Source organism: Apteryx rowi, unplaced genomic scaffold (genome assembly GCF_003343035.1).
Source record: "Apteryx rowi isolate R43461 unplaced genomic scaffold, aptRow1 scaffold_65, whole genome shotgun sequence".
NCBI lineage: Eukaryota > Metazoa > Chordata > Aves > Apterygiformes > Apterygidae > Apteryx > Apteryx rowi.
In genome coordinates this window covers 674,833-698,683 of record NW_020450927.1, presented here as the reverse complement: position 1 = coordinate 698,683, position 23,851 = coordinate 674,833, and the positions used below count along the sequence as shown (strand labels likewise).

Sequence of the window (23,851 nt, the reverse complement as noted above, 5' to 3'; positions counted from 1 at the left end):
ATTACACAGTCACCATTTCCTCAGGGATCCCTTGTTGATGAGCAGTGATTTCTGAAGGGCCTTTCCTCACCCAGGATAACAGATAAACCTGTATTCTCTGAGACAATGAATTTCTTCACCCTCCTTCCCTTGCACATATGGGAAATGTACTTCAACAAAGATTGCAGAAGTTTTTAAAGCCTCCAGACTGGGACATGAAATTTCAAAAATCGGAGGCATTTCAGCCGTGCATTGATCACCCTGATGTGCTGCATACTTCAACTGCACAGGCAGCATCATTTGCTAGGAAATTCTTTCACCTTGAGGTTGTTAGCTGGAGAAACCAACTCCCTAGGCAATGCAGGGGTGCAATCAGGATATTAGAAGGAAAAAAAACAGTATACATGGTGCAGAATGAGTCCTTGAGTAAGTGCCTGCCCCTGCTGTAAAATTCAACCAACAAAGCAGAAGTGTGGGAATTACATGAGCATTGGTGTAAAAGAGCATCTTGGTTTGGACAGTGACAGCTGGATGCCCTCCAGGGTTCAGGCTTGTACAATGCGGACACTGTAGCACTACTCTTTTTAGGAACAAAGTCCCAGAATCCCCAGTCCACATGTAGCAGCCATCGTGTTTTACAAGGTGTGAGAGAGAGAAAGGCRCTAAAGAAGGCTGACCCAAAAAGCAGCTAGTCAAGAGATAACACTGAGCCCTGGGGTTGGGGTTTGAGTTCCTGTTCACATTGTAGCTTAACTGTCTCAGTCCACAGGGGATCCAGAGTCCACCCCTGAAAGAAGGGGCCTACAAGCAGTCCTTGAAGGAAATGATCATGCTCTGGTTTCTTAAAACAGTGCCACAGAAAGAGGAGCATGTCTTTCACATCATAGCAGTGTGGACTGATTCCTAGGCCCTCAGGAACCTGAAGGTGCTCCCTCTCTACCTTCCCAGAAGAATGGTCTGAGCCCCATAGCTGCTGGCAAGGCAGGCTGTGGGTTACACTCCCTCCTTCTTCACTCTCTAAACAAGGCATGATTGATAGAGCTAGAAAAACAACCCAGAGGGTTATATATTCATGGCTATATACTCATCACTGGGACATTTAGCTGGCATGGGAAGTCTTGGGTGTTAGCCATGGATCACTTCTGATTTCTGATTTTCTTCCAGTAGCTAAGTGGCATAGAGGGGCTTGCTTTCATGTACTTATCAAACACCTGCATGGCACTAAATCCTTCAACAAGACTGGTGCTTGCTGGGTAGATGGATGATGGTGAAACAATATATCAGGAACTCAGTTTGGTGAACCCGGAAAGAACCCAGAGAGACTTCAGGACACCCAAAAACCTGATGGCTAAGTCATACACTGAGACCCTGATCCCTCATGAGCATATCAGAACCTGTACCCTACCAGTGCCAGCCCCTTCCAGAGCTCTCTGTCACCATCTCCAAAGACTCTCTTTCTCCAGAAACAACCCTGGACAATAAAAGCAATTCCTCACTTTGGCAGCTCTGATTCTGTGCCTGCCAGGGCTGATACACCAGAAGGATCTCCAGCAATCTAGCTATCTACTAGCTTGTTTATTGGCTAATAGTTGCCATGGACTGCACTTGCCAATGGGTTTCTATTGCTGCTGAGTATATACACAGAGCTCCAAATGAAACAGTACACCAGCATTTACACTCCCAAGGAAAGGCTCTTGCCTTGGATCTTGCACATGATAAGAAAGGGAGGAATTTTCTGCTTCTGTGAATGTTCGTTGCTTAATGCAATAGGATCATACTCTACCATCAAAGATGTTAGATGAATTAGTAGTAGTGATAACAGCAAACCTGAAAATAGGACCATTTTGCATGATTTTCCTTGGCTTATCTTACAGGCTATTCAGACCTATACAGAAGTTACACACACATCAGAAGAGCCTGGGGAACTTCCAGAGGGCATCCTTTTTTCCAGCAGTTGCTGCAGTATGGCTGAGATGGCCTAACTTGGCAAGCTGTGTTGATTTGATTGCATGTCCAGTGCCTGAATGCCACAGGCATGCAAGCTGCTTCATGGTTTGCAAAGCAATCCATGTGATCATACCCATACTCACAATTCACACAGCTCTCCTTGGCCCAAAAAATCCTAACACTGTGAAAAGCTGTTTACAGAAACCACTTCCTTCATTACTAGGCAAGAAATTTGGCAACCGTTTCCTAGTGCACAACAACCCTACCCCACAGCAAAGCAGAGATGAAGTCTGCATCCAACTAAAACTGGAAGGGGGCATTAAACAATTAGCACATAATTACCTGACTAGCATCAAGACTTTGGGGAGGACCYGGCCAGTGCCATGGAATCTTTGGTGACCATACCCAATGGGGACTTCAGTTGGAGGTGTCATGCACAAAATACTGCTTTACCTCCAGTGTCATGATACTGGCTGAGCACAGTGCTAGTGAATCACCAGGAATTTTTCCCCAAAACATTGGGAAAATCTCCAATTGAAATATAAATGCTTGGGATTAAATTTAACCAAGACATGCAGGGGGTAAAATGTTAACTCTTACAGAATATTGCCATTTGTTCTCATAACCTTCAGTCTCATGATCTATGTTTTATCACTTATATGAAAGACAGCAACTCCAAGAGTCTTCCAGCATCTTATTACATCATTAGCTAATTACCAGTTGAAGTCCTGAGAGTTTACAAACACTTCCACATACATGTTTAGTTTTCAGCAAGTGAAAAGTACATTGAGGTGTGCAGGACAACTCACATACTTCAGGTTAAAACACTTAATGCACATGTGTGCACAATGGCAGCTTACATCTTGTTCCCACCTACTTTGACCTAAACTAGGGGAATGCCTCTCATGTTTCAAGCAATGGCATGTGCACGATCTGAGCAAACTGCTCTGCCTTCTACCTATCCCACCAGCCAAATCATCTCTGCAATGCTGCCAACGTACAGTGACCTATTCTCCTTTCAATGACTTGCTAGCATTAGAAAAGGAGAGGAAGGAAACGTGGCAGAACAGTGGGAAAAGACACATCRCAGACTGACTTACTTAGGTTTGCTCTCTGTGTTCTCTGCCACATGGTATCCAGGTTTACACTTATAGCGACATACTGAGCCCACGTCATGGTTCCCATGCAGGCACCGTGGGACCAGCAGCTTGGCGTTGGCCACCGCATGAGGAGCATCACATTCCAGCTTGCAGTAGGCTTCAGGGAGTGACCAGAGTCCATCCTCAAGGCAGGTCAACCACTGGCTCATTCCTAACTCCAAGAAAGAAGCAGCATGTTCAGACTACAGCACAACTGGGGCTGGACCCCTGGAAGTGAGTGAAGCTCAAAGGAACCAGCAAGCCCCCCTCTTCTTGAGACTGGATATTGATGCCAAGAAAGACAATAAATATGAAAACCAAGGACCTCATTGTATGGTTGGTCAGGCTGGGACAGAAACTGAATCTCTTGAACACAGACAGGATGGGGAAAGGGATGACTTCTAGGGGATGGAGAAAAGTTCCTGATTCTGCAAATCTCCCCAAATCTCTCCCTTAAAATTCCCCTCTCCAGTGACATCTCAGAAGAGCCTTTGGTGGGTTTTTATGTATGACAGCTATCTGCYGCACGTAGTTCAGGTCATGTACCTTTTCTCCAGGTAGTTTTTGCAGCTTGTCCAGTACCTACCCTTACAAGCTGTCATACTCTGTGCTACATATACAGTGCAACGCAGAAAGTGCCAGCAGAATGGATACGGAAATCTTAACTGGTGTGATGGGGAATTCAAACTGCCTGTTTCTAAAGGGTTTGATTTGAGTATCATGCCCCCCCTCTTCATTGTCTGTGTAGAAAACAGAGGGTCTGATAGGCCTGGCTAGTGGATGGCCTAAATTGCACAGCACTTGGAGCCTGTGACAGACATCCAGGACTGTATCACCCGTGTGTTGCAGATCTGAACCCAGGCCAGAGCCATTTCCCTGGGAAATGCTGAGCAAGAAAAAAAAAGCTAGACTGAAGTGAATGGGAGTCTTTCTATTGAAAGATTTGGATCAGGCCTCTCAAGCAGGTTCTCTGTATCGCCAGATTTCTCCACACTCCCTTCGAACATCACTTTCTTTTTATAGGATCACTGCTCTGTCTACAACTGCTCTTGGAAAGGGCCAAGAGACTGGCAGCCTCAGACAGCACCTCCACTCAGGGCTTGTGTTCCCAGCGGGCCTGCGCTCCCAAGGATTGGGCTGTACAGGCTCCTCCCGCTCCAAGCTCCGCGACAGAAGCCGCATACCTCGTGTAATCTTTTCCTTGTCTATTCTTAGTATTTATTAGCATTGACAGACTGCCCGTAAGGATGCAAGCCTTTGGGGAGAACAAGAAGCAGACACGTTCCTGCCTCAACAGCTTAGTGGAATCAATTGGGCTTCTCTGAATTTACCCGCACAACTCAACAGCCTTGGCTTAACACCACCAGGAGTTGTGTCAGCTGCTGGAAGTCACCCAGGGTGCTCTATGGATGGGCCTGCCTTCTCGCCAAGGGAGCTAATGGCAAATCTCCCGTTGACTTCAGTGGGAACAAGAGGAGGCTGTTAGTGAAATATCAGATTAAATCTCTGCCCTCAGCTGACCCACCAAAGGCAATGGCATTGGTTTGTACAGAATTTGGCCTGTCGAGTTGTAGTTCACACACTACACTTTGATCAGCTCACACTGGGATCAGCCGGCATCCCCCCTGTCATGAAATGAGACCTTAATTCCCTGCAGTTTTTACTCCTTAGATTTAACCAAAAAAAAGAAGTAAATGATTTTCATACGTTTCAGCTATAAATGTCTCTGTAAAATAGGGCATCCATTAAAATGATTTGTTGTATGTGATTGTTCAGAGCAAATGCGCTGGTGGAAACTCACATAAAGTCCCAATGCTTGAAGCTGTCAAGGCAATTACCCCCGAAATCCCATCCAGCTCAGYCTTGTATAGACAGGAACAGTAGCTCTCTTTCTCTGACTTGGCTTAAAAACATTCCTGCGGCTATTGATGGAGTCGGCAGAATGAAAGCCAGGCCATGGTGTGTCTGGAGGACTGCTGTGTGTCTGGGTGGTGCACATCTCTGAGACTGCTCTGTAGCTGTGGCATCAGTCTCTATGGCTTTGTAAGGCCCCAGGCCTCCTCAATCACATGCTTTCACATAGCCACTAGGCAGCATGCCATTTTTGGCTTTCTGAAGCCCTCTCTGTTCATCTTCACTGGCTGCCTGCACGCTTTGTGCCTTCCTCATCTCTGTAATGCCAGAGTCTGCCAGGATCTCACCAGTAATCAGGAGAAGACATCCCCACACCCTGAGGTGGATGGATATGAGCTGCCAGCTGGTGGATGGGGAGTCACAGAGTATCCCCACACTATGGTATCTCTGCTCAAGGATGACAAATGCCTATCATTTCAGGAGGTCTCTTAAGAGCCCAACCGGCTGGCAGAAGCCAAGATAACAGGAAAATCCAAAGTTCAGTTTGGAACAACTTGGGATAGGCACAAAAAGGTGGCAACAAAAGGGGGAAGGGGGGGTTAAATACCTCAGCACCTGAGACTGTACCTTGAAGCTTAGCTGGCCGGATGCAGGAGAAGGAACATCTCTTCAGGTACGTGGTCCCCTTCGGGCAGGAGAACTCAGCGTAGTACACGTGTGACTGGTCAGGGACACCACAGTCCACAGGGTCGCAAGTCACAGATCTGTCCCACCGCCCTGAGCTGCATGTCAGCACCACCTCCTTCTGTGGAGAAAGCAAGGCTCCATTGGACTTCTGTCACTGAGCTTTAGCCTACTGTTTTACCACCACAGCAAAAAGGGCTGGCCCAAGTTTCAGGAACAAGAAATGCTCTTCCTCTCTTTTCCGATCGCTACACTCCCCTCTGGACACTGAGTTGGAGCCCAGTGTGATACAGCGCAAAGCACCTACCTGTTCACGATGTGATGTTTGGAAGGTGGAAGCAGTGACTGGTCTTAGAGATAACATGCAAGCCATCTGCATTACAGACCTTGTAATACCTGATCTCTTACTGGCTGATTCCCCAAAATACAAGCTGAATACACACTGTCTAAGCAATACCAGACCACATCAAGAAAAAAAAAATTCAAGATACACAACAATTTCCTGAGCTACAAGTTATTCCCAGCTCTGTGTACTACAGTCTTCTCCCCTACGAGATCAAGTCTTATTTCAGCCACCGGTGGGCAGCTCTCCTGTTAACTGGTTTCCCCCAAATGCACTGATTCTATCATGCCACAGACACTACTGAAATCAGAGGTTCATATAACTTCATTCATAACTCATAATTACACAGCCCCTCTTACATAGCTGGGGGACCACATGAGAATCTGACTCCAAACTGCCAGTGATCCCAGTCCTAAATGCAACCAGTGTGCGCTATGCACTTAGGCAAAACAAAGCAGTGTATGATGGTGTGCCATGATTTCCATTCTCAGACCATCTAACACTATCCCAGCAGTTCTCAGATAGGGCTTGCAACACAAATAGATTTCATTCAACTAATCCTGATGTCCATTTATTGGTTGAGTACAATCAGGTTGCTTATACACTCAAACTTGTGATTTGTCCTTCCAGCCAATACATTTCAAATGAACAGATAAGCCTGGATGTGGTGGCTCTAAAGGGCATTATTAAATTTGAGTCTGGTACTTTCCAGTGCATGGCAGGACCATGTTGTAACTGAACTGTTTTGGTAATGCTCTTCCCTTAGTACTGCCGAGTGGAGGACAGACACATCTGCAGGGCTCCCTGGGAGAAAAACAAACCCAGAGTCCATTGCCACGYGGAGAGAATGCCCAGAGAAGAGCTGTACATTTTTTCCCAGAATGCTCTGAGATGAGTACAGATACCACCAGAGACTGAGAAAATGTGGTGAGCCATGGGCCATGAGACCAAGCAGATGGCTGCACCACACCCTACTCCATCCTCTCTATGGACAAGCAAAATAGGGCACCTCTTTTCTTCCAGCAGTACTCATCAGAGAAAAGTTTATGTGCTACTACATCCTGCCAAAGATTTGTCCCATATCAGAGACCCCATGCTGTCCCCTCTTGCCCCCTGTAGAGGTAGGAAAGCAGAGGTAACATCACTTCAGGGCTCAAGGCAGGGCACCTGTAAGCTGCCATCTGTTGCGACAACCACAAGGCTAAGCTCTGTCGAGAAGTTTCCCACCTCACTGCCAAATGTCAAAAAACTGTCACCCACAGCAGATTTATTTAGCGTGGTTTCATGTTAGAGGAGAACAAGAACATTTTGTTTTCCTTGTGAACACACTGGTGTGTGTTAAAGGCCTGCCTTGTCCCGCAGAACTGCATGGTCCTGTAATTAATAACCTTCCAAGTGACATGGGGGACAAGTGGGGCATCTCGAGCTGCCCCTTTGCACTCTGTCATGCCTCACTTTCCAGTGCCCACCTCGCCCCTTGGTAAACACTAACTGCTGTAGCACAAGCAACGTGTCTGTCAGACATGAACTCTGTCAAGCTTCTGGAGGGAAAAAAAGCCCAACCTGCTTACATYGCCTGACTCACCTCCATCTGTCTCCACCTCATGTGAGTTTACACCCTCTCATTTGGACTGGTGTGCAGGGCCAACTCAGCCCTGGAGGTTTATGTTCTCTCTCCAGGAACAGAGTAAGGACAGGATGAACTGTGCCCATAACCCTGCCAAGGTGACTACCTAGATCCGAGGGAGTTCAGCTCCCAAGGACCTGTCAGTCCCAGGTCTCCTCAGTCAATGTCTAAGCATGGAGCTGGCCATGGCTTTTACAAGGCAGCCCCTGGCCCACTGGAAAGTGGGCTGAACTCTTTCATGCTGACCTCTGTGCTGCCCCGCTGGCTTGGGCAGCACTGATTGCAACATGATACAAAGGAAGAAAAGCTCCTGGCCCTGTTGGCTGTCTCTTCATCTATAGCCCTCTAAATTTAGTTGCTCTGAAATGACTTCATTTTTTCCTGAGCCACTAACTTCAACTTTAAGAGAGAAAATGTCCCAGGGATATTTAACCCTCCCAGCAATGCCCATGCAGAGAAAAGAAAATGTCTACCTCTGCCTCTGCAGGAATAGACTCGGCATGTCACCATCTGGCCTAGGATGTCACACACACAGCTCCTTTTAGCCTGGCAGAGCCACAGTCTGTGCGGGAGCTAGAAGGACTACAGGGGAGACTGGAGAGGGGTCCCCAGGAGCACCGGCCATTGGCACCGAGGTCCAGCACGGGAGGGTCCATTGGACTAAGGTTGGTTGGCTAAGCTGTGAGGAGCCCAGGGCTGCAATTACATGGTGTCCTCGGGGTCATTCCCAACCACCTTAGGGTGTCGAAGTCTATCTTAACTAACAGTCTGCCCAGTGGGTCATGAGGTGATGTCTGCTCTGCTGTCCACTCACCTGCATGGAGCCCAGACTCTTCCCATTGCTGGAGTGGAGGATGAATCCCTTTTCACAGGAAACAACACACTCCATGTCCCTTGGACCACTGGAGGTGCAGTTCAGGATGGCGGTGTGAGCAAGCACTGGGTGTGTGCAGCTTTCTGGCTCTGCACAGGTATGGTGGGCACAGCTGTGGAAGAGGAAAGAGAAAGGCTCAGCAAAGCAGTCCTGGTGCTTCTGCAGTAAGGAGGGACTCCCTTCAGGTGGCGTCTGCTTGGGATGCTCAGAGGCTTGCAGATGCACACAGAGAGATGCGTACCTGTGCCTCAGTCCCAGGCTTGGAAATCTCTTGAAGATGATGCCTTGAGGGTAATTCTTCCCAGTTCTGGATCTCTGCCCAACCCCAACACACACCTTCCCACACACCATGCTACCCTTCGAAGCAGATGGAAAGATGCATGGTTTAAGAGTGCTCCTTCAAAAATCTAGGCTCTCTTCCCAGCTGAACTAGGGAGCTGTCTGGTGTGGCTACTCAAGCTCCTTTGTCTTAGGGGGGCATACAGAGCCTGTACAGCACCTGACACAAAAGGACCTTGTGATGCTTGCTGTAGGTGGACTGAGGGGAAGGAAGTCAGGGGGAGAAGACGGGCAGGTTTGCCTATCCAGCAAGGGTAACAGACAAGAGAAACTATAAACAACAGTTATTTTATCACCTTTCTGAAAGAGCTATGGCTTCTTTGGCAGGAGAACAGTCCCTACACATGACAATTTCTAAGAACTTCTCCCTGAGAAAAGTGATGGGACCAGGTTTTCAGATTCAGTGCCCATCCTCAGAAGTCTATGTGAATCTACACTGGCTGTGAGGTTGTACTACCATTTTTGATTTCATTTGTGCAGTCACACTGTGCGCAAGCGTGCACATGCGTGTGTAAGGGTGAGTGTGTATTTGTTACACATAGGGAGGAATGTGAGTTTATGAGTTGTGCATGGATGTGTGTGCTTGTTCCCTAATAACAACTTCTGAACATGCTATCAAGTGTCAGCTAGATTTGGTAGCCAGGTTGAAAATGCATGGATGGGAGAGGAAAGGGACTTTACAGGTGCTGTCCATTTTCTGTCCAACAGAGGGAAGATCTCCAACATGCTCAAATCACACTGGACACCAGAGAGTTTGTGGCAAAAGAGACCTCCCAAAACTGACCTCTGCAGTGCCATAGGGAGTACACAGTCTGAGAGCATTCACATTATTGCAGCCACTCACACTTGTCTTCACATGCATACTCTGCTCTTGCCATGTTTCTCTCAGAGACGCTAGTGCGCATGGTGACAGACAATGGAAAGCAAGAGGTCTGCATTTTCCTAAGGCAACAAAGCTCAGGCAGTAACACTGGGCATTTCTCCTTTCCAGTAACTTTTGAATGCACACCTCAACTTCAATCAACCATAGCATGGGATAAGAGCTTCCAGTGCTGTTATGTTCTGACAAGGTTTGTAACAACAGATGGCCAGGAAGAAAAGACAGAGAGGCCTTTTTAAAGCCCCTGCTGACAGAAGGGCTGATAGGTATGTTAAACCCTGTATTAGCCATCAGAGAATCCATACCAGCTAGTGTCACTATGATGCTCCAACTGCAGGGAAGGGTTCAGTCAGAGTAAGAACCAATTCAGATACTAGAGAACCATCTATAAGATGCAACTTCACATGGCTGTGGATGTACAGCCACTGGTTCCTCACCTCACAAAACCACTTGCTTACTGAGCTTGCTCAAACTGCCAGGCACACAATGACCTCCCTCATGGTCCCACAGTCTCTTCTAGGTTTCCTGAGGCCCATGCTCCAGCCCTGGAGCATCCTGTTGCCTCTTTGGGGACATGCATGCAACTTTGGCTCTCCAAGCTACATGCAGTCACAGCAGAGCGTCTGTGGTGGCAAAGGGAAGCTGGACATGCCCCAGCTCTCCCCTCCATCCCACACTGGTCACCATCTCGCTGCTCCTTCCCACTCTGCTTTGATGCTCTGCCCTGCTCATCAGGGGCCCTGCTCTTCCCACAGTCCCATGCAGCATTTCAAACCTACTCATCTTGYGGATTTTGATGCCAAGCTCTTTGGGGGCAAAGACCATATCTCTAAATAATGTTTGTCCAGCTCTGTGGGCTCAGCTGTAGTTCCTGAGGCAAGATACAGCTAAAAGGAAGAATACACTCTCCTGGGAGCCACTACAAGTTACCAGGGGGGCCAGGGAAAGCTTGCCACGTATCACCTGTCCCCAGGAAATAAACACTCTCTCCTTGCCACAGCAGCTTCCTGCCAAAGACCAGCCATTTGGTACTGATTAATTAAGCATCACAAACAATCCCACAGTGGAGGGAAGTGCTGGCCAGGGGGCTAAGTTCTCCATCAGTGAAGTACAGCCAGTAGATTAATTACCCAGGATGGAATTAGGCCAAGACATGGGGCTAATATAACAGCTCCCACAAGAAAACGCCCTGGTTATTTGGTGGTCAGGACTGGCTTTTTATGTGTCCCAGCACTAAAATTGACAGCAGCCCCTCCTAAGCAGAGGTGCTTCTGGCTGAATCTTCCAGACGCTTTCACACAGTAAGTGGGGAGAGTAGAAAGGGAGGAGCACCTGAACATCGCCCTTTCTGCTCCTTGGCCTACCCGGCTCTGCACGCAACTGCTGACAATTTTTGCGCACTATGTTTGGCCCACGGGAGGCACAGGCTGCACAGCCACCGTTTGCTCAATCTCTCCAGCCAAGGATGAGCATGTAGAAATCCTACAAAAGACACAAAATAGGTGCCAACACCGAAGATAAGTGAATGCAAGGTGCTGTTAACTCTGGACAAGCCTGTGGAGCCAGTCACGGTGGAAACCTGCAGGGCACATTCCCATTCACGGCTCTGAAATGCCCACTGGGCATAGGCAGAGGGGAGGAATGTCATGGGAAGGGACCACAAAGGAGAACAAGAAATTAAAAAAAAGGCTGTTTTTTCAGTGCAGACCTGTTTATGAAGTGAGAAATGGTTTCAGGGCAGCTGCTGCAAATTCTTTCACTAGCTTATATTTCCATTTGCTTCCTTTTTAAAGAATTTGTTTTACGAGTGCAGCGTTTGTCAGGTCATTAGCTTCTGAGGGCATCTGGTACCAATTGTGGCCCTCTCCCCTCCCCTCCCCCAGTTACCTTCTCCAGGCGGTTGCTTTGCTCCCTGCCTGTGCCCCCAGCACATGCACGCACGCACACACCCACTCTCCTCTCTAACTCCACCTCCCCCTGCTGCAACCGCTGTCCTCAGCCTCCCTGTGTGCGTGTCTCTGGACACGCATGTGTGAGAGGGGCTGAGCTTCTTTTCTTTTTAGGCTTGCTCTTGCCTCCCATCCCTTCCCTCATCAGTCAGAAAATTAGACCATGTTCAGCAAAGCCTGCCGTTCTGCACACACAGGGTCCACGGGGATTTGTGTACTGCTTTTGTGTTGTGGGAACTGCAAGAAACCCCAAGCAAAGACCAGTATCCCGTTCCCTCCCACCCCGGGCTTGGTGATGCATGGACACATCACAGCAAGAAAGTTCTTACCCCCAGATGCCTCCAGGCACGTGGAGATTATCTAACCAAGTCACAACCCACCATGACCCCCAGGTCAAGAAGTTGGGCTGGAAGACGAGCGGTGGGTTAGCCAAAAGACTGTATGCCATGTCAGAGTGCCGGGACAGCCAGGTTGCCACATCAGATTCTGCAGAACCCTGGGACATGTAACTTCATCTGCTTATGAAGTTGTGATGAGTTATGGAGTGTGCACTCATCCGAGTGCTGGATAGGGAGAGGGTGGTGACATTCTCTGCTCACATCCAATCAGGCCAAATGCTTCGTTAGCACAACTCTGTTGAGGTTGGTGGAGTGATGACAGAGCACAGAGCTTACATTGTCTAGGATGACAATGCCATTATTAAATAACAAATAATGAAGCACTGATCATCTGCATTACTGTTGGGCATGTTTTGGTTTTCCAGCAACTTGGAAACATAACCAGCAATACTGATAGAAGATAGATCAAGAAACCAGCAAGTTTCCTATTGCTATATATACATTATATGGGTATATATAGTTATATGTAAGAGATTCATAACTATGTAACATAATGAGGTAGAAATCTTTCTTTTAATATATGCCACACGTATATGTACATACATATATTCTGTGTGTGTGTGTGTGTATATATATATATATATATATATTTTAGAAATAACTAGCTTCCTCACGCTTTGCCCCAAATGTTGGCTAACTTATCACCCTTTTCTCTTTGCAGCTAACACCCTCCTTATCCCATAAATACCAACTACATTTTATTTTGGAGATGATCTGATACATATCTACTTAAGTTCTGAGAAATTGTTCCCAACCTGTATGTAGCTTTGAAGTCTGATGCTTCTATTCCAGACCTCAGGAGAGGCTTGCATCACTGAAAGCTGTCTAATCTTCTCAAATATATCAGCAAGTTTAATAAAAAATACCATCTGTCCCTACAAATTTTGCCTTGATCATTTATTTTATCATCATCATCACTATCATTGCAACATATGGGTGAGGATGCCTTTCTGCCTGATGCTGTATGAATCCAGGACAAAGAAACTATGTGGCCTGGCACCATCATGATCCATATGCCTTACCACAGCTTGGGTAATGTGATGGAATAAATCATTGCTCCCAGCAGCTGGAACACCCTAATGATGGCTGGACAAGGAAATGGTGTAGTTAGAACTCCTTCATGCTGAGGTCAGAACTGGGCTTTCTCCTTTTGATGATAAATGAAATCCCTGTATTGCAGCTGCAAACTCCTGACATTCGTCCATTTTTGATTCAGCCCATATATAATTTACAACAAGCCAATATATGTTTTTTCTACATGAAACATCCCCCAAAATTTCCATTTTTATCTCAGCACCTTTTGAAGCCCAAACTAATGATTTGTCAACAACATTTTTACAAAATACCATTTTTTTTTCTCCGAACTTATTCCACATCAGCACCAGCCTACATTATTTTCTGGCTCTCTTAAGTTTCATAACTTATACATCAAACAAAATCTCAAATCTGGAAATTTATGGAATTCTCAGCAGTTTAGTGATGGCTCTAATTGCTCTGGAATGATAAGATCTTTGTTATGAAATGGGACCAATTCTACAAACTTACAGCAAAACTTTTCTATTGGGATCTTTCATGTTTCTACAATAAGAGCAAGAGACCACTGCCAGCAATGAAACACCTTGAACCAATGGTGACAATGCTGGTAAAAAGAGATCTTTTTGTTCTTCCAAAATCAAATTTTGAAGAGTTGAAATTTTACATTTTAGTACAATTATTTCATGGAACCCAGAAAATACTGATGGATTTACCCAACTCAAACTAAGCCAAGCCAAATACAATGCAGCTGCCTAAATCACAATAAATCATCCATAAATTACTCTGGTATCTACCCAAGCTTTCAACCCAAAGATTGCTGTTCAAAGAGCCCTTATCAGCAAGCTCCAACTTTAACATGGTTAAAGAGGGGAAGAAGAGGTGTCAATGGAAGTCAGTGCATGCACTCTGGTGGAGTCTGGATTCTACCACTGAACATCAGTGAGAAAAAAAATATTTACCCCATAGTGGTCTGGCAAAAGAGGAAAATTAGGAAATGAGAAAAGGTATTTTGGAAATACTGGGAATTTCTTCTCTTTTCGGATATGCTTCTTTTGAAGGGGAAAGGTTTCACACTAATATAGTAAAGCTGATCGCAGTCATCCTTGTGGGAGCAGGTTGCATGTACAGACCCAATGGCAGTGATGCTTCTTGACTAAGATCTTCACTGAGGTTGCCATCTCAAGAACAGGGTGTTTGTTTTTGTACACGACTCTCAAAGGAACTGGCAAAGAGTAAGATCCCTGCAAGTCATCCACTGTCATCTACCTCATAGACAGAGAAAAGCGAGCAGTAAGATGCCAAATGACCTGCTGGCCTCTTCATAGCCAGAGTGGTAAATGTGCAAGAAGAAGCAAGAACTCAGTCTCAGTATATTTCTAAATGGTTCCTTTCCATCATTTTTTGTTGCTTGCTGCACCAAAATAGATTCACAGAAGCACTGAAAGTGAGGCTGAATGGGATCTGAAGTTCACTCTAGCCCATTTCCCAATCCGAGGAAGAATCAGCTGTAACTTCATCATTCCTGATAGATGCCATCTTTCCTGAATGAAGATACCTATCTGTCAATCATGAGACAAGCACACAGGTACAATTTATCTGCCAGGCTGCATGCTTTCCTGTTACCGCAGACAAAATCCCTCACTAAGGAGTCTGTGAGAATAGATCTCCCATACCATACTGATGCTGAAGTTCAGTACGGAGAACATAAGACAGCACTGGCAGTGCAGAGGAAGTCCTTGGAACAAAGGGAGGGGTTATTTCAGCTGCTGGGCTGAGGAAGTGGAGAGAAAGCCTGCCCTTTGCAGAGCAATCCAGGGGGCTCACTGAATTCTCAGCTGCCCCAGGTGGAAGCTATAGCAAAGACCCTTCATCTTCTACCTGCACCTGGCTAGGAGCCTATGATCTTTCATTTAGAGGTAACAGCTTTCAGTATAGTTATTCAGGCCTTTGTCACAGAAACATACAGTCACTATCATTTACATTAGTCCATCCAATATCATAAAAATTCATCTGTGCATCCACCCATCACATATTTGTCCATTCATCCATCCACACATGATCATACATATTCATCTGTCTGCCAGTCAGTCTGCCTGACCAACACTAAGCACAACACCACACACCTTTTCCTACCTGTAGGGTCAGCCAACAAATATCTTTTTGGGTTCTCAAGGACACATATGCAATTATCCCAAAGACCACCTTTATCTACATCCTATCACCATGGCAACATGCTATACTTTATTTCTGCCACTTCCTATCTTTTCTAGGGGTGCAGAGGATTCACTTCTGATTTATATCCTTCTCTCCAGGACCCCACTCACAGGATCTTAACAGGTACCCATAGTTAGAACATAGTCATTCAAACAGATTGCTCTGTAATCATGTATCATATAGCAGCCAGAAGCTGGACTCTACTGCCTGCCTCTTCAACTCTGCTATGTCTTTGAAAGCTGACTAACAAAACCAGCCTAACACTGCTAAGCACCTTAGAAATGGATTCCTGAGAGGGCCACTGGTGTCAGTTTGGGACAACGGGTGGATCTTGAGCCTCACGTGGCTCTCGGGCAATTCTTGGTCCCCACGCGGTCCCCACATTGGGGCTGTATCATGTCACCAGCAGCAGGGCTATTCTGGGTAACCCAACGTACAGCTGGGGTAGAAACCCAACCAACAAGCTAGAGCAACTAGCAACTGCACCAGTTTGTCCTGAGAAACAGTAACATCTTAGTCCAGCTTTCTCTTACAGACATCTAATGAGACTCCTAATAAATTATTAGCTCCTCCTAGTGAAGCATTTCTAGAGTGATCCTGCCTTCAGCTTTGTTGCGGTACCCAGGCTGTGCTTGGTGCCTCTGGGCTGTGTGAACATGTTGATGTGCAGCTTATAGGCTCAGAGAGATTTATTCTCACTGGGATGTTTGTTCATAAATGTCCCTTCTGCCTTTGCAATCTGGGAATCTAAAAGCTCGGGTAAAAGGTGTGGAGGTGTTCATATCACTGCATCTGCAAGGGAATCACTTCTCCTCCACTTTGAGAACATAATGCCGCATTGTGGGTCATTAAGGATGAACAGAGGTAAAGAACACCTTCTGTAAGCAATGATTGAACAGATGGGAAAAAAGATGACTCTGAGGGATACAACAGTGGTCTATAAAATCCAGAATGGCAGGGAGGAAAGCAACAAGAAATAATTGTTCATTGTTTCTTCCAATATGAGAAGTAGATGATCTCAAACGAAAACAGCAGATGGACAGTTCAATGCATACAGAAGAGTATAGTTCTGCTTTCAGTGGACAGTCAAAAACAGTGAGCTTTGGGATCAGTGGAGATAGATGCATCTGTCTGTGTTCTCAGTGCAAGGCAGTAGCCAGAAGGATAATTTGGTTCTTGGAGACACAAAGAGAACACCATCCAAAAGAAGGAAGGAAATGATCTTGCCTTTGTACGTAGCATTCATAATGGTACTAACAAAACCAAGAAGGATGTAGAAATACTGGAGGGTTATCAAAATGGAGTTGCAAGCAGAATTCACAGTTGGCCTGCAAGACTATGAGACTAAAGGAGCAGAACTATATATCACAACAGAGAGGAGATGGTGAAAGGCTCCGATCACTCTATACAAACATATGTACACAGAAAAGAAATCTGTTGGCAGCGGGCATTTGGACCTTTCTGATAAGGATGGAACAAAAGCCAGTGACTGGAGCTGAAGATGGACAACTTTCATCTTGAAATCAGAGGCAGGTTCCCAACAGAGAGGGTTACTGGAGATAAGAATAGCTTAGTAGGAAAGAAGGTGGACTCATCACCTCCTGGAGTCTGTAATGTTAGATAAGAAAGCCTTCTGAAGGACAATATGTGCTGTCCTCAGGGCCAAACTATTCTCAATGCCTGCTGCATTGCGGATACAAGAGAAGTCCAAGCAGGTGCTAGCTGGGAGGACAGAATGGGGATGGAGGTATGTCTTGTCCTGAGCATGCCTCAGCCTATGCAGGAGTGACCTTGGGACCTCAAGATAGAGATCCATCCTTTGCACCTAGGGGCTGCACCACTTTATCAGCTGTGATCTGAGGGCAAAGTAGATTCCTGAGTTACCATCCCATGGCATTTGGCAGCACTACATGTCTAGGACACACATTTTCAAAGCAAACCTTTTCCAGGCCATTTGTATCTTCTCCTGTTGGTGACTGCCATGCTTTTCCTCTGTCTCCCATTTGTCCTCCCTTTCTGGTCCAACCATGGGGGATCCTAAGTCAGGGTAGGTGGCACAGCAAGTCATTCAGCAGGAAGGAAAGGAAGCACCAGCATCTCTAGCCAGGGTCCCCACAAATTTTCACACCAGCACAAATATAGTTCATCAACTGACCCTGAATAAAATTAGCATATGGGGGAAAGAAAATAAAACAAACAAAACCTGCTTTTGAAATGATACTTCTTTCTTTGCTGAATAAAGATTAGCAATTGACAATATGCTAAAAAAAAAAAGACTCCATTTGATTTTTTTTCCTCCCTGACACCCATTTGCCATATAAAAAAAAAATACAAACCAGATTCCCCTTCAATACATTAAGCCTGCTTTTAGGCTAGCAGAGGAGGGCAATCATATAGGAAATAAAAACACAATGCAGATTTCGTTTTGCAGCACCTTTCCTGCTAACGTGCCAAGGCATTTCCTGGCACACGCTAACATAAAATCAAACACACTAAAAATAAAACCAAGCTAAAAATAAAAATAACAAAGGAAATGAACAATGTTCCCCTGGTTTGATATACAGCCTGTACCAAGGAAAACAGAAGGGACTGTGGCTCAGTTTTAAAATCCAAAGGAAAAGAGTAAGCATGAAAGTTAGAGAGTTTGAGCCTGGCGGGATGGCAGTCCTGATGAGGCAGCACTCCTCATCTCAGCTACAGCGAGAGCTTGGTCTTTGCCACGAGTGAAAAGGGACAGACCCAAGGGACGGTGCTGCTAACACAAGAGTGCCCTGGGCGAGGCTTCCTCTCGGGCACATCCATCTCTGCTGTTGCRAATTTTCAGGAAACTCATTAACACTTTGATTTCTGCTTGACCTCCTGAGTCTGTGATTCATCTGAGAAAGCAAAAGGAAGCCCTGGGCTGCTGGCAGGGCCTGTGGAGGGGGAATCCCATGGCCCTGTGCTGCCAGAGTGGCATTACGGAGGTATCCCAGAGCCGTTTCTGCTTGCGGTGCTCTTCCGGCCTCCAACACCTCAAGAAGGTCCAAAAGGAGAAGGCTACTCTTTCTTCAAAACAAGGCTGTACTTGGCTAGTGTCAAATACCTGCTGCATCCTGACCCAGAGATGTCTGCACTTCATTTGCAAAGAACACAATGTCTTTATTTTCCTGAGCCTGCAAAGCACTCAGATCCTTCAAGATAAAAGATGCTATAGAAATACCAAGCCGTTACATTTATTATTTTGGCAACGAGCATTTCTAGACTGAATTCATGAAACCTCTTTTTGCTGTTGCTTTGTTACTTTGCCTTTTTGGGGCTATTTTTAGGAAACCGCTTACATACACATGCTGTGTATGTGAAGCTGGGTGCGTGTGAATAGTCAATTCAGTTCTTTACTGGAATAACACAGACTCGATCTTTTACAAATGTATTTAAACTTCTTAAGACTTTGTATTCCTAGATTTTAATAGGGGATTCCTCCCCCTCCCGCCCTCCCCAGACTCCACCTGCCTTTATACCAAAACAATTACTAGCCCTTAAAAATAAAAATACTGCTGTACATTTGTTCTGGAGTTGAAATAGATTTTTAAAATAAAATAAGGGGGAAAAATACTTGGGCACTTCCCAACTTAACAAAGGCAGATCCTTTATTATTAGCAAGACTACTGGAGATTATAAATCTAAGCCTAACGCGCTCTAAGTATTCAAGCCTGTTGTCCAGAAAAGAGAAACTATAAATAGCATTTCCTACTCTTAAAACTCTGGGGAATCTGATTTACTCAGAGTGTTTGCTAAGGGCACTTGTGTAACCTGTAATTTAACATAACTACCACACTGCAGATGATCAGGGTAATTTATTGTGTGGAGGCCAGAAGCCTGCTTTTGGGGTGCTTCAAGTTATCTTTCACGGTTGAGGAGGGTTATGACTAATCACATGGTCATCCCTGCAACCTGGCTGATGAGCAGAAACTTTTTACACCACCATAACTTGAATGTTTTCAACCCTATGCCTATCCTCTGTGAACAGCTGGCACCTCATGACACCTCTGGCCAGTGGAAACTGCTCTTATGCCAGGTTTATAGGTGGAGATAGGAAAATGCAGGCCTCCATTTAGGATGGATGTGCTGTGCATCACTAGGTTTTCTGGCCCTGGACAGACTGTGAAGGGTTTGGCCCTCCCAGAGAAGGTCACACTTGCCAAAGAGTCCAAAACTCCTATAAAATCCTGAAATAAGAGTTTAATTTTCCAAAGTACCTCCAGGTGGCGAGATCTAGAATTGGGAGGCTCGTCATCTCCAAAAACCAGCTCCTTGCTTGACTCGTCCCAGTGCCAGAAAAAGGGGCAGGCAGCCAAGACCCGCATCCCCAAACTCGATGCTACACTGCCAACCTCAGCTCCGCAGGCATGGGAAGGTAGAGGGACCAGCTGAGAGACGTGGGGAAGAGAAGAGCCTTGGAGGCCCTGATGGTCCTGGCATACCACAGCTAAGCCAAGGCCATGGGGGAGCCCACAGGACAAAGGCAAAACAGGGAAGAGAAGACTTAAGGATCTTGTCGGGTCCTTTTGTGCCCATTTGTAAAAGGACAGCAGAAAGTTCGGCGTGCACTGGAGATATGGAAACAGGCTTCATATGAGCCTGTGTTTCATGACTAATGGGCTCCAGTGTCTGCAAATGTTAAAGCAGGGAGATTTTCCTGTAGTTGGGATGTTTATAAGATCCCTCCCCTACGTGGAGTCACGAGTGTTCGACAGAGGTTGATCCGACAGGTTTTCCTCTCAGACTTTCTCCCCTCTCGCCAGCTATACGTTTTTATGAAACCCGACTGACATTCAAGATTGCTGCTCCTCTGTCAGATTTGATCAAAACTGACTCCTGACTTCAAAGTTACTGGGCTGGGGGACAGGGGAGGGAGGCACACGCACAACGCGTGATGCAGCGGATGCTGAGTATTGCATCTCCAGTGGAGAAGGGCACTTTCTGCAAGCTGAGAGTAGGCACATGAATGGTTCCCCTTGCCCAGCTGCTGGCTGGTAACTTGTCAGCAGTGGCCACCTGGTTGCAGGTCTCCAACCAAAATCTACTGTTACAAATGTTTTCCCTGAAATCCTTAGAGACTAGAAAAGAAAAAATCATTTACTTTTCTGTGCCTTTCTCCCTGTATGTGCTTTTCTCTTCATGTAGATGATGCTCACCTACGTCTGGTCAGTCTTTTCCTCCTTGCAGTCACTTCCCATCTTATGAAGGGGAGGAGGAAGTTCTCAAGCAATGAGAGAGTAAAATTATTTTAAAGGATGAGAAAATGTAATTGAAAAACCACATCAGTTGGCCAGGGTCTTGGAAGCATGTGTGTACATAGCTGTAACGGCTACCAGGAGGAAACTGACTGCATTTCAGGTGGACACTGATCCTTTAATGTAGGGCTGAGAATAATATTTATATGCTGACTCACTAAGATTTATGTTTCAGTATAAATCACACATGCACTTAAAAAAAAAAAAGAAAAAAAAGGCAAAATGTACATAACATAAATCAGTTGTACTATGATCCCACAAGCTTTTAGACAAACACATGCACATTCATTCATTATCAGGGATGTTCGTCCATGCAGGGCCATCAACAGAAGAAAAATAATGATAGTAGTAGTGATTTGATGACCCTAGACAAAGCACTTAACTCTTAACGCCCCCACAGCTTCAGGAAAGCTTAGACCCAAACTTAGCATTCCCAGTCGCATAATTTGAGTAATTGGCTGAACCAGAGCCCTGGATCTGGATACTTGTAACTTCAGGGAATCTGGGATCTGAATGCAAAGCCAGACTTTGCAGGTCTGGCTGTCATAAGCCCCACTATTCCTCTAGGACAAAGCCGAGCACCCTCCTTTAATTCCTTCTTGGGTCTGCATCTCTGCTCAGCACGTTCTTTCTGCCTTGTTTATTTAGTCTATCTTGGATGACAGTTTTTCCCCCTGTCCCTTTGCCAGCACAATTTACTTGGAACACAGTGCCCCACTCTGCAAATACTGCTTCTCATTTACTGCTTTATGAAGACATACAGACGCCTGCGAGCACCGGACATCAATAAATTAAAGTGCTGTTACTACTATTATTGTTATCACTGTATTATAGCGGGGGCAGCGTGAGACTTGGTGTAGGGCCTGGGATGGATGGGAAGCCAGAGAGGGGAGGAGGAGGTGCACGCGGAGGTATTCGAGGAATCTTCTGCGGCACCCAAGTCCGAACAGGGCGAGCGAGGCTCCCCTCCTTTGGGAAACGGGCCTGGGACACGTGGTGGTGGCGTGGAAGGAAACCAAAACCCAGACGGAAAGGCAGGCGTCTGTGAGGCTCTCGCCAGCAGGCTGTTTTACAGAGAGTCACCCTTGCGGTGTTTTTCCTCCACATTAATGAGAGCAGTGAGGGTGCCAGACACGACCTGGGAAGCTTCAGCTCTGTCTCCCAAGGAGCTCGGCTAACCCACGTGGTGTGGCTGGGAAGGATGGAGACGGATCTGACTAGCCCACTCTGAGGAGGAATGCAAACACAGCCTGGACTATAAACCACTGGGTATTTTAGTTGATGAAATTTTGTATTATTAACAGAGATGTTCATGTGCTTGGAGTTTAGCGCATTCTTGGGTGCCACACTAGAGGGAGGCCTGAACAGGGCTCTGATCCTGCAGAATAAAACTGTGTGCCTTCATCAAATTAAAGACTATTGTAAAGTACACTCAAAAGAAACCTAAATTTTAGCTTCAGTAGTGGCCCTTAATGATAATTCCTTATCAGAGGGAGCTTGATTTCCCTATCTGAAAAGGTCCTTTAATGTAGTTTTATGCAGCTGTTTTCCTATGTTCCCCCCACAGTGAGATAAGCAAATTGAGCCTTATTACACTAGATTTTTCAATTGACTTTCAAAAGTCACCTGAGAATAGTCATGAAACAACTCAGCAAGTAGACAAAAAGCGCCTGTACACAAGCGAGTAGAGCAAAAAATGTCAGAAACGAAGCACAAAGCCCTGGAAAAGAGATGGGCTCCATGCGCCCATCAGAGAAGGGCCCACGAGGAGGCAATACCTGTAGGTCTGGTGGCTGTGTCCCTCCTCCTGTTCCAAGAGGCAGGTGGTCGGGTCAGAAGAACTGGAATGAGCGGATGTCCTCAAGGCCACAGCTGCGATGCCCACAAGCGGGGAGGAGAAATTGAACAGCACTGAAGCAATCCGGTGGGAAAGGTACTCCTGGTTGGGGGTCACGTTGATGATGAGCGGGTTCTGCTGACATGACAGCTCATGTGTCCCTAAGGGAGGGGGGATCAAAAGAAAGAAGGCACTAGCTCAGCTCTGGTAATATTTACTTTGCTTCTGATTTTTCCCATTGCTAAGATCCTCCCCTCCTGCTTTCCCATGCCTCTGGACACATCAGACAAGCTTGGAGCTCAGTGCGAAGTCTGGGAAGCAGAAGAGGCTGGGAGCTGGGATGGGAGCACCAGCACCTAACCCAGTGGAAGCCTAGCCATGCTGGGGGCTCCTGGTGTCCCTGCCACAAGAGCAACAGCTCTCATCTTTAACAGCAGTCAGGAGCCAACAAGCATAACCCTGCTCACACCCACTGCACTTGTGGGCTTCCAAATCCAGCCTTGGAAAGAAGGGAGGGGAATTCAGGGGCCAGAGAGGGAAAGTGGGGGGGACACAGGACTGGTGCTGCAGCCCATAGGACACTCACCCAAAGAGTGGTTCAGCCCATTTACGTCACTCAGTTGGACAGTGACAGTTGGCTTGCGCTGGTCACTTGGGATGGTGCCATCAGATGCCAGGAAAACCAAGACGGAGGTAGGCACTCCCGGCCTGTGGAAGCACACCTGTATGAGAAGGCAAGGGAGACCCTGAGAGCGGGCGGACAGCAGAAACACTTCCCCGCAATGAACTGCAGAGGCAATCTTTCTGGTCCGATACAAACGAGAGGGAGAGAGAAAGAGTGAAGGCAGAGGGAGAGTGGCACCAGGTCTAAGGGGCCAGCAGATTGCAGGTGGACGGAGCAGTGAATAGGTGGAAAGAGCAGGAAAGGAACGGGGGCAAAACAGAGTGTGAAAACAGGCAGAAGCAGTGGGGACACACAGAAAGAAAAATCAGGAATACAGTCCTTTCCCACCTAATCTTCCTCCTCCCCTTTACCAGTTTTCCCCGCGTGCATCAATCCTTGCAATAAATTTATGGCATCTTCCCAGATCTACAATGCTTGTTACTCTTAACCTTGAGCAACACCTGATCCAGGGCCAGATAATCCTTTTTTCAACCTTCCTAGCTAGACTCCGACTTCCACACCGCATGGTGCGGACTGGGCATGTGAGGCATCCACAGAGCATAACTACCAGCTGTGCCACTGAAACGTTTCCATTAAAAACAAAAAAAGGCCCCAGTACCCAGAGCGACTGCACACCGTCTGTCAGCCAACAAGTGGAAAGATTTGTGGCAGGAAGTCCTGCCTATTAGAAAAGCTGACAGCTCCCCACTTGTCTAGGAGCCCTGAAGGCTACACGAGACAGCCGGGAAATTCATGGCATCAATCACTGCAGAGCAGACGTCCTTTGGAAGTAAGAAGATAGAAATGTTTTT

At 46.4% G+C, this 23,851-nt stretch overlaps 1 protein-coding gene across 1 annotated transcript in view; it reads right to left on the bottom strand.

Moving 5' to 3' along the window:
- Positions 1-23,851, bottom strand: part of PAPPA2 (pappalysin 2) — a 121,196-nt gene that overhangs the window by 34,498 nt on the left and 62,847 nt on the right. Inside the window, exons 13-17 of the mRNA XM_026084646.1 lie at positions 22,962-23,097; positions 22,317-22,536; positions 8,388-8,559; positions 5,547-5,724; positions 3,027-3,237 (exon numbers count right to left, since the gene is read on the bottom strand). Coding sequence (XP_025940431.1) covers positions 3,027-3,237; positions 5,547-5,724; positions 8,388-8,559; positions 22,317-22,536; positions 22,962-23,097 — 917 coding nt within the window. The remainder of the gene's footprint in view (positions 1-3,026; positions 3,238-5,546; positions 5,725-8,387; positions 8,560-22,316; positions 22,537-22,961; positions 23,098-23,851) is intronic.